This window comes from Gossypium hirsutum, chromosome D07, assembly GCF_007990345.1.
Source record: "Gossypium hirsutum isolate 1008001.06 chromosome D07, Gossypium_hirsutum_v2.1, whole genome shotgun sequence".
Lineage (NCBI taxonomy): Eukaryota > Viridiplantae > Streptophyta > Magnoliopsida > Malvales > Malvaceae > Gossypium > Gossypium hirsutum.
The window spans coordinates 49897749-49910013 of NC_053443.1; the positions used below are offsets into that span (position 1 = coordinate 49897749).

Here is a 12265-nt window from a genome sequence, read left to right on the forward strand (position 1 = left end):
CAAATATCAAAACCAAACTAAATAACAAACGTAATATTTAATAAAAATTATACATACACCTGTTAAACTAATTTAGCCATATCTCACAGTTTAATAACCATTTGCACATAAAACGTTAGGTAACTTTATACATGACCAACTAAGTTTTTTTACATCACCCAACCATGTGCATAACACCCTAAAACCAAAAGTCATTTCTAAATTCAATTACCAAATCATAGCATTTTAAACATTATAACCTTATGTACATTTTACTAAATCAAATTTAACCATTTTCGAATACAAATGCCAAGTCATAAAATATCTAATTTGCAAGCTAAATAGCATATCTAACATGTTATATTCAACCACACACATGAACCCCATACCTAATTCGCATGCGAATTATCATGCCTATAATTCATATACACAACCAATTAATATTTTCAATAATCAATCATTCAATTAACCTCCATATCAATTAGATCATATACATTCTTTGTCATTCAAAAATCGAGCCTAAATAGTCAAATACCATAGCCGAACATATAACTACCTATATATATAACACATTTTATAACCATCATTGAATCAATGATTTGACCTTTTTAAAACGAAACTACAAGCAAACATTAAATAGGCATATGTATTCATATCTCAAATGTCCAACAATTTAAAAAAAAATAACCTTTCGGTTATCAAATTTAACTCAATAAATCATAACATCTCCATCACCTAGTCTATAAGATAAACATAGTATCTCATATCTTAACATCAAAACAATATGTCATTTATAGATATTCAAATGACCCCTTTTACCAAACCATATTATACCACTTTTCATGCCACCAAAGTAAGTTAATTAATAAGCCGAATATATACCCTACTTACCACTTCTCATTGCCAAATCATATAACCAACATCACAACATATTTACCATAAATCATACCTCTCAATTAAGCTTATAACATGACCAAAAATAATTGCCAACATTTGCATCATGAACAAGCCATTTTCGCATGGCTATATACATATACAAATTTCAAAAATCAAATATATCAAAACTAGCCTATACATGCCACATAACCAAATCTCAAAGCGTTTATTTACCGAAATGAATACGGGATAGTGTGATGAGATCTCCCAAGACTTCCAACCAGAGCAAGTCTCCGAAACTCTATAACATAGGAAAAACACACAGAGTAAGCTTTGAAAGCTTAGTAAGCCATAAGCAAATAAATCATTCCAATAATGTTTATAATTCAATTTAACTAAGCTGAATTTAAAAAATCTCAACCACATATACATTCATCATAATCTCAATTTCTTAAGACCACACTAGGTAACTTCACTAGAGTTAATTATGGATGGACATATAAACCGTTTTTTTTCTTTCAAATTTATATATCTACCATTAGCTCATTCGTAGGATTAAGCTTCCACAATTTCATTACATACCAACCGAATCATGATCATTTATTACAATTTATTCGTAAAAAATATATCAATTTCTTTTTATACACTTCCAAGCCCGAATAAGCATAACAATTCACATCTCATTTTCACATAAATTATATAACGAATAATCATAATCATACTTACTTTCATTGCTCAAATTCATATTCATCATAAACATACCTGATTCGGCTGCACACTCATATACTCATTTATTTCTCGGAATACCCCGTTGAACCGTTCAGAATCAAATAGGATACTTGGATAGCTCAAAAAAAATCGTACAATGCCAACGTCCCAGACGTGGTCTTACATGTAATCAATATCGATGCCACTGTCCCAGACAGGGTCTTACACGAAATCAAATATGATGCCGATGTCCCAGACATGGTCTTATACATAAATCTCAAATCGATGCCAACGTCCCAGACGTGGTCTTACACGATAACATATATAGGAATCCTATGTCATGACATATGTATCCTAACTATTCCTATGGTTCGTACGGGGCTTTTCGGACGTCGTAATTCTATCGATTCAAGCTCGTAACTAGTTCTCCAACTCTAAATTCAATTCAGCATATGCACATATATTTATTAAAGATAAATTCAGCACATATAACATATATACATTCAAATTTAACAGCATTTATTCACTTATGAACTTACCTCGTACGAACGCGAACGGACCGGAACGACTAATCGATAACTTCCGATTTTCCCGATCCAAATCCGATTTCCACTTTTTCCAATCTAATTAATATCAAATTTAACTTAATTATTCAACATTTCATTAAATTTTCATTCAAGAACATATAAATGGAAATTTGCATTTTAACCCCTAACATTTTGCATTTTTCTCAATTTAGTTCTTATTTCAAAATAACATAAAATACACAAAATTTCACTAAATCCTTGTTAGGCCGAATTCTACCCATACTACTAGCAGCCCATATTTTTAGTTTATTCACACATTTAACCTTGAATTTGTACACTTTTCTCAATTTAATCCTTAATACACATTTTTATCAAAAATCACTTAATTAAACATAATAATCTATCAACAAAAGTTTATATTTCATCATCAAACCACAAAAACATCAAGCTAACATCAATGGCAAATTTCAAAATCATCACCAATTCACAAAATTGAAGCATGGGCTTTAAAGAACACAAAGCAACGATCTCAAAAACGTAAAAATTATCAAAAACCGAACAAAGAACTAACCTTAATCAAAATTCAAAATGGCCGAACCCTTAGCTTGTTCTTTCCTTTTTCTTTTCTTTTACATTCGGTTAGTAGAAACAAAAGAAATGATAATGGCTTTTTAACTTATGTTTGTTTTTTTTATTATAATAACTTTATAATATATTATTTATTATTATAACCTTTATAATTACTATAAAAACTATATAATATATACATAGTGCCGTCCATTCATTAATTCAATGGCAAAATTGCAACATGAAACCTTCATATTAAAAGAACAACCACTATTTGGCCTTTCTAAAAATAACCACTAAATTTTTATTTTACTCGATTAAGCCCTATTCTCAAATTAAGCACTCAAACAATAAAATTAATTCACGAAACTTTCACATATATAAATTCACACATAATAAACACAGAAAAAAAATATTAAAATATTTTTCAGACTCGGATGTGTGGTCCCGAAACCACTGTTCCGATTTGGGTCAAAATCGGGCTATTACATATATAGCTAAAGCACGAGCATAAAGTTTGCAAACTACTTAGATACATATATGGACTTAACAAAGCATCATTCTCATGGAATCAAAGATTTGATCCAATGATCAAGACTTTTGGATTTGACCAAAGCGTAGATTAACCTTGTATTTATAAACGTTTAGGGGATGGAAAGGTGGTATTTCTCGTTCTATATGTCGATGACATTCTACTCATTGCAAATGATGTAGGGACATTGCCATCGGTTAAACTGTGGTTAACCCAACAGATTAGTATGGAGCACTTGAGAAAAGCTAATTTTGTTCTAGGCATTTGAATCCTAAGGGATCAAAAGAACAAAGTGATAGCACTGTCTATGGCTTCGTACATGGATAAGATATTGGAGCGCTATGCAATGATTAATTCGAAGAAAGGAAATGAACCCTCCATATTGGGATTTCATCTCTCTTTAGAGGACTGTCCTAAGACAACGGAAGAAATAAAGAATATGAGAAAGGTTTCTTATGCTTTGGCAATAGGAAGTCTCATATATGTTATGTTATGTTATGTTATGTGCACACCCAAATATCTATTTTACAGTAGAGTTGGTAAACCGATATCAGGCAAATCTAAGACCAAGACAATGGCAAGCAGTTAAGCATATAGTCAAGTATATACGGAGAGCGAGGGAGTATATGCTCGTGTATTTCAGAAGATATCTTACTCCTATCAGTTATACTAATTCTGACTTCTAGATGTACCGGGATTCGAGGAAATTGACTTCGGGCTGTGTTTTTATTCTAAATGGCGGGTCCATAGAGTGAATAAGTGTCAAGCAGAGTTACACTACTAACTTCAATATGGAGGGTCAAATATGAGGTATGGAAAAACTATGACACTATAATAGTGCAGATAAAGTTAAACCTAAAAGAAACAACATAAGGACAAAACACATTAAGGGAGACGGGAGTGTTTGACGAAATAGTTGATGTAGTTAAAAATCACATATGAGGAAAAAACCTGGGGATTTATTTAGCCAAGACTCTTATAGCTAGAGAGATCTTTGGAAAGCATATGGAGAGAATAGGAATGCAAAACATGACTCTTCTACTTTACTAAGGCAAGTGGGAGGCTCTTGGATCTAGTGGCCTAAGTGTAGTATTTTCGTTTAAGTACACTTGTAATTTTTTTGAATATATTGGTTAATAAAATTATTCATAAATTACTTTATACTTTGTATATTATCCTCACATGGCTTATACAAGTAAAGAAAAGTGGAAGCAAATGTTGTTCATCGATTGTCTAATGTTTAACTGATATTAAGTTGTATTACGACGTAATACAAAAGACAACTATTATTAGTAAACGAACCTAAACATGTCTTTAGTCTAATCAGAAATGAGCAAACCAATTGAAAGACTAGTAAATCATCTATCAAGTCCAATTGGGAAGATACCTTGTCTTTGGCATCGGAACGGATGACTCGTAGAAGATAGAGACATAGATGTGAATGACTGGACTACAAGTACATTGAACTGAACCCAAGTAGAACAGATTCTAAATCTATTTATGGATCTATTTGCGTGTGACATTCATAGTGTGACATACCTAAATCTTGAGTGGATGACAGACTATGTATGTGTGACTCGCACACTTTAATATAAGTAAAAGCCTGAGTTCGAATAGATAAGGACTGAAAGCTAGTGTGTTGGTTGTATGACTTCTGAAGCATGTAGCGTCATTCACAAAAGTGGAATTCATATAATGATACATGGATAAACATGGTTGATGAGTCGTAAACGTGGCCACGGATCATTCATTTTTGTGATGTATGACTTGATCACTATTTGATAGTGATTGACTTTTCATGAAGGAAGATGTAATGGTTACCATGAGGTAAAATAGATTCATATTGGGAGAACGGATATTATCCCAAAGAGATCAATGATTTACTATGAGGGTAACACACTTATGACAACGTCATTGGACGAGCACTAAATAGTTGCTTTCGTAATGGTATGTCATTAACGAGAGCTCAGTCACAATACTATATTGGAATGAATTTGTGACTAAATGAGTTTATAATTAATAGGCGAAAAGTCAAATTTTAATTATAAATCATTTGAGTGCTAATTACATATGTCCAATCAGTCCCTCCGCTAACTCGTTGAAACTATAAATGAATTGCATATTGAATCAAAATGAACAGAATGAATAGAAATAGAGAAATGAGAAACATTCAGAAAATTTATTATTGTTTTCTAAGAAATGAAGAAATGGAATCATTTTTGAAATGAATGTGGGTTTCTCAAAAATGGAAATAGAAATGAAAATTATAAATGATCCATTTCCAAATGTATATGGATTACTCAAAAATGATCGGAAGAATGAGTATATGTTTTTGAGCAGTTTTAAAGCCTCAAAATGAAAACAAACCATTCAATGATAGTGAAAAAGTTGAGTCATAAAATATTGAATATATTTTCTTGGAAATTTTACTAGGGGTAAAATCATCATAATTTTACTGGGGTAAAATTGGGATGAGAAAATTATTTAATTAGAAATTAATATTTATTTTTGAAAATAGAAAAATATGTATTAGGTTGGATTATATTATAAATTTTTGGGTTTAATGTCCAAAAAGAACCTATAATTGAGCTCAATATAATGAGAGACCCAAATCTCCATCATTATACATATAAGGGGAATCACACCCTATTAGCCCCTCTCACTCTCTTACTTGGACTAGGAAGTTGTTTTTCTATTTGAAATAAACATCTATAATTCAAAAAAGTTTCTACCTTCTCTCATTATAAATAGATAAAACTAGTAGAGGTATTAACATAACTTAAAGAGATTGTCACTCTACTGAAAAATAGAGAGAATTTATTCACAACTATTAGATATATTTTTTTCAGAATAAAAATTCTATCGATTTCTATTAAAGAAGAAAAAAATTTTCATTTTCACCATAAAAGAAAAGAAAACTTTTTCTAGTTCTGTGTTTTGATTCAATTGGTTCAAGCTCACACCCAAAGTAGCTCATTGTACGAGAATAGCGAAGAAAATAGTTTGATTGAAAGCCAAAAAAATCAAGGATCCGCTTATCTAGAAACACAAATACGATTTCGATCTAAGGTTTATTGCTATAAAAATCAGAAACTAGGTCGATTTTCAAATTTTTAATTTTTCGGTTATGCAAGAAAACCATTTTCAACTCAGCTTTTTTCGAACACTCTTTCATTGTGTGATAACGTGACTGATTGGCTTCATTAGCTAGATCCAGGATCCATCACTTGATGGGATGGTCTAGTTGGAAATTTTTTACATAAATTCTTTCCCACCAGTAGAATCATCCAGTTAAGGCGCAATATCACCAATTTTAAGCATATTGAGGGCAAAAACCTATACGAGGCGTGGGAACTTTTTAAGTTGTTGCTGAAGAAGTGTCCCCATCATGAGATGTAAGAGTGGCTCTAGATGCAAATATTTTACAATGGTTTCGACGAAAATTTAAGGTCTCAGTTGGACGGTGCATCAATATGGGCTTTCATGAACAACACATATGAGCAAGCTTGTCAGTTGATCGATAACATGGTTATGAACTTGTATATGTGGCCCAATGAGATGTTCTCATACAAACTGAAACCCTAAATTGTTAAAGCTATCTACGAGGAAGATAAATATTAACAAATACTAGAGAAGTTAAACTGGTTGGAAACCACTGTCAAACCATCCATGTCTGAATCAGCTCAAGGCTATGGGTAGTATTCTAAGAGTCAGTTGGAATAGGTGAATTATCTAGATAATATGGGTGTAAATCCTCATTTGAACATTTATAATCCCAAGTGGAAGGATCATCCAAACCTCAAATGAGGAAGAAATCAAGAAGGTGGAAACTTGATGCAAAACCAACCAAACCTTCATTAACAATCTCCACATTAGCAGAGATCTCAAGAAAGACTAATGGGAAACGACCATATTGTATGTGGTCAGAGGCTTGATGGAATAGAAGGGGAAATACAAGCAATAAGGTTGGAGTGTACCCAAACCCATGCGGACATGACTGAAATGAAAGAACAGATATGTCAAATAATGAGCACCCTAAATAACATGCAAAGGCAAATGGGTACGAGTATTCCTAGCAACACAAAAAATAATCCTCGAAAGGACAGGAAGGAACACGTGAATGTAGTTGCACTCCGCTCAAGTAAAACTCTTGAAAACCTAAGTGCGCTTATCCAAAAAGACAAGGATTTATAGAATTCTATGGAGGAACCCTTTGAGGAAAACAAGTCTGAGGAGTCAATTGAGAAGATAGTCGACCAGATAGTTGAGCCGGTGATTGCAAAAAATTATGATCCTGTTACTAACCATATACCATTCCCATCAAGGTTGGAGGACAAGAAGAGAAGAGATGAAGCTGAATTTTTAAGCTTTATGAACTTATTTTAGTTCCTCAATGTTAATTTTCCACTTTTGGAATTAATCGATAAAATTTCGAAATATGAAAAAATTTAACAAAAATCATGTTAATGCATAAGAAGTTAAAAAAGAGTGAGCAAATTAACATTGATGCCTCTTGTAGTGCGATAATTACTAGAAAGATACCCCAAAATTAAAAGATCGAGGTAGCTTTACAGTTTATGTGGAGATAAGGGATAAGCATTTTAGTAACCAGTATCAATTCAAGACCATTTGGTATAGAACCTGAAGTCCTCACATAGAATACTGCAGACTCGGATGTACTTCCTCCGTTTCAGGCGCAGGTTCTTGTAATAGTTTCAAATGATTATTTGTACCTTCCTGCGATGAGAGAAATAATAGAACCTCACAGATTCCCCCACGTCGCTACCCTTCAATTGGTATAAGTTTTGGAAAACGGCGAGCATCGACACCTCGCTGTGATGGCAACTATCAAGAAAATAGGCCACAGCCAACCACTAGGAGAAGCCAAAAAGTTGACCAGGAGCGAGGTGGTAGTCATTTAGGAGATTATAAAAAAAAGGGTGTAGGGGTAGATGGAACCTAACCTCCAAAGCATGTAGCAGTAGAAGGAAGCTATCATCCATCGTCTCGCATACTCGATACGACCCCGCAGGAATAGAGACCTTATAGGAAAGGTGAGGGAGTTTTATTCCCCGCACAACCAAGGATTGCACCATTTCCTTTGGGGTGGTGGTATAGACATAAGGCTTCTCTTTCACCAAAATTGGAATTGGTTGAGATGGTCGGACCTAGACGATCTGATTGTAGGCTCCTCTCATCTTCGATATGGTTTGAATAAAAGGAAAACAAAAATGGAAACTAGAAAGTAGGAAGAATTCACGAAAATTACCTTGATTTTAACTTACAGAAAATGCCAAACAATGAATAACCCAAACCCTTAGAAACCCCTTTTTAAAGAAGACGTCCTCAAACGGTTCGGATGGCCAAAGAGAACCAACGACCCAAATGCGAGCAGGTAAAAAATGATCCATCTCTCAATGGTCAGATGCATGCACCCAATACTCGGCCTCACAAGTGACAAAGTAACTGATATACACCACGACTTGCAGTGTGCCCAACAAGTTGCGTTCAAGTCTGACATGATGGACCTAAGACCTGCCACTTTATAGCATCCCTTAGGCCCACTAAGGGGGGAACAAATTATTATATATCCATAACAGCCAACCCAAATTTCCTAAAAGGATTCGGGTCTCTGTCCCTTGACCCAAATGGACCCGACTCGGAGGACTCGTGTTCACCAAGATAGCTCGCAAGAAGATTTCACGGGCACACCTCGAAGGATGGGTTCACAAACTGTGTTCGCAGAAAGGATCTTGAACCCTATAAGTAATCCAGACTCGTGACCAACGGGTACGGAGCTCGTTGAGGATGTCAGCTCTAAGATTAGAAAGGACTGTGTGCTACGTAGACACGCGTCTAACAAGCCAGGGGGCGCGCAGAGAATGTCAACACCAGAGGCAGGGAATGTTAGTACCGGAGGCCCCAAGGCCGAGAAAAAATAGTGGTCCCAATTATGAGTTGTAATAGTAATGGTAGGAGCACGTATAAATACCCTCAACATTCCTCTCAATGGGACATGAGATAAATATTACTCAACAATACTTAAAACTTTTCATTTGAAATTATTGGAACGCTATATATATTGTAACCTCTTTCACAAGTGTTGTCAAAGCTAAGCGCTTAAACTTCTAGAAGCGACCACACTTCCATTCGCATAGATTGATCTTATCCAGAGTGTTCTCATAATTATAACATTTTAATATATTTATGTTATGGATCTATTAATAATATAATTCTCATCTTTCCCTTTATCATTGCGGATAACTAACAGTTTTAACCTTGGTCAACCAAAATAAATTTATTAACTAATTAATCTAGTCCAATTGAATTAAATTTTTTATTAGCTGATTCGACAATAATTCAATGATAAAGAATTATATGAAATTGAGATACTATATCATTTGTATACCTTTTCAATAATTTAATGTTATTTTAACATTTTCATTTTGAAAAAGATCAAATTCAATATGATGAGCTTAAATTTAAGATAAAAATATTAAAATGATATTAAATTATTAAAAAATAAAAATGATATAATACTCTCACAGACGTTGCGACAGCAAAGCAATGACGTTCATACTTGGCACCATTTAGCTTCTCTGATTGACACACTCTCGTCTTTATTAATAAGCGGGAGAAAACTAAATCCCACACAAACCAAAGCAACTTTCCCATCCTCGCTGTTAAGCTCTTCCCCACAGAATTTCTCTTTTCAAGTTTCCTTTTTCATTTCGATGATGAAGAAAGCGGAGCTAGTGTTCCTCCCAGCGCCTGGAATCGGCCATTTGGTATCCGCAGTTGAAGTGGCTAAGCTTTTAGTGGATCTCAATGCCAACCTCTCCATCTCTGTTCTCACCATCAAGCAACCCCTTAACTATAAAGCCACCGCCTACATCGACTATCTCAACGCCGCCACTATCACCACCACCACCACCCGCATCAAATTCATCGACCTCCATCAATCTGATGCAGACATGGATAGGCTTAAGTTTGTGGGGAGTTTAGTTCAAACCCACGGACCACTTGTGAAAGAGGCCGTCGCCAAAATAGTTGAGCACTCCAACTCAGTTCCCGGCTCACCTCGACTCGCCGGGTTTGTTTTCGACATTTTTTATACTTCTTTTAGAGACTTGGCTAACGACTTCGGCGTTCCTAGCTATCTGTTTTGCACTTCCGGGGCTGGTTTTCTTGGCTTCCTATTTTTCGCTCAAGCTCTTCATGATGTGCAAAACTTTGAGCTCGTTGAGTTAACAGACTCGGACACTGAGTTCACTATTCCATCGCATGTCAACCCGGTTTCCACTAAATTCTTTCCAACTGTAACGTTCAAGCCTGAAGGTTTTGGTTTCCTCCTCAACTTAGCGAAAGGGGTGAGAGAAATGAAGGGCATAATGGTAAATACAGTTTCAGAGCTCGAATCGCATGCAGTTGACTCCCTTTCTAATGGTAAGCTTCCACCAGTTTACCCGGTGGGACCCATATTGATTCGTGAAGGCTCTAGTGGGGTCCATCAGAATTATGACTCGATCAATCAATGGCTCGACAGACAACCTCGGTCATCTGTGGTGTTTCTCTGCTTTGGGAGCATGGGAAGTTTTGGTGCGGATGAGGTAAAAGAAATCGCTTGTGCCCTGGAGCAGAGTGGGCACCGATTCTTGTGGTCTCTACGCCGACCGCCAGAGAAAGTAAACGGCATCATGGGACACCCGACTGATTACGAGAATGTGGCAGAGGTGTTGCCGGAAGGATTCTTGGACCGAACGGCTGAGATTGGTAAGGTCATCGGGTGGGCACCACAAGTGGCCATCTTGGGCCATCCTGCGACAGGAGGGTTTGTGTCGCACTGCGGCTGGAACTCGACATTGGAGAGTGTATGGTTTGGAGTGCCAATGGCGGCATGGCCGCTCTACGCAGAGCAACAGATGAACGCGTTTACATTGGTGAAGGAGTTGGGATTAGCGGTGGAGATTAAAATGGACTATAGGAAAGATGGCGGAGGTGAGGTAGAAATTGTGAAGGCAGAAACAATAGAGAGAGGAATCAGGCGGTTGATGGAGAATGATAGTGACGTTCGGAAGAGGATGAAAGAGATGAGTGATCGGAGTAGGAAGGCTTTGATGGACGGCGGATCTTCACACTCCTCGTTATGTCGTTTTATTGATAATGTCATGGACAACATGCCATGAAAATTTCAATAAATTGCTATTGTTATTTCTAAAATAATGTATTCCTAATCAATAGTTAGTTTAGCTCATTTAATATACTTATATTAGAAAATTATAAATTTGGTACGTTCATTTTGTGATAAAAATGTATAAGATGTGGGTATTTCTCCTGCAAGAGGGGTTTCTTTATAGAATATTTTTAATTATGTTGAGGTTATTACGAGCGCAGTTAAAACTATGCATGTAACTACTCGAGTTTTATAACTTGTATTATTTGGAATTTAAAATAAATTAGGTCATAACTTAGTTGATTTAAGTACGTGAAAATTAGAGCAAATCTCGAATTTATTATTTTGTGAAGATTTACTTGAATGATTTGAAGTCTTTTAGTTAATCACTTTTAATTAACTAAACTAATCATACTTAACAAAACATCATCATCATCCGTTAACTTATTTTATAAAATGGTTTTATTATCATTTTGGACTTTTGACTAATTATTATTTAGGTCCCTTGGTCAATTCAAAACCTATAACGATTTGACTTTTACAATTTAGTCCTTAGGCCTTAATTAACTACAATTTTAATTAAATTACCCAACCAAAATTTAATTAATTTATACATTAACTCTGTAAATGTCCCTATTTAATATTTACAAATTCGATTTATGAAAACGGGGTCCCAAAATCGTATTTTTTGATACAACTGAAAATCGAGTCGTTACAGATATGTAGGATCAGGATTCCTCTAAGATCGACTTACTAATCCTGTTGCAAGACGGATGTCTAGGCATATGCAAAGCATAACATACGTAAAGCTTCCTACTGCCAAAATGTATGAAACTTTTCTCATATGCTTTCTTTCTTTTGCTATCTTAGGATAATCATACAAAGAAAAATGAAAGCTTGATA

The 12265-nt window shown here is 35.0% G+C and overlaps 1 protein-coding gene and 1 long non-coding RNA gene across 2 annotated transcripts; one reads left to right on the forward strand and one right to left on the reverse strand.

Moving 5' to 3' along the window:
- Positions 1-892: 892 nt before the first annotated feature.
- LOC107956778 (uncharacterized) lies at positions 893-2182 on the reverse strand. The gene is made up of 2 exons (XR_005916327.1): positions 2103-2182; positions 893-1156 (listed from the first exon to the last, which is right to left on the reverse strand). It is a non-coding gene; the product is annotated as an uncharacterized lncRNA (long non-coding RNA).
- A 7634-nt stretch (positions 2183-9816) lies between these two features.
- LOC107954866 (anthocyanidin 3-O-glucosyltransferase 2) lies at positions 9817-11571 on the forward strand. The gene has a single exon (XM_016890554.2). It carries the CDS (start codon positions 9924-9926, stop codon positions 11373-11375), a length of 1452 nt encoding a protein of 483 aa, XP_016746043.1. The 5' UTR covers positions 9817-9923; the 3' UTR covers positions 11376-11571.
- Positions 11572-12265: the final 694 nt, after the last annotated feature.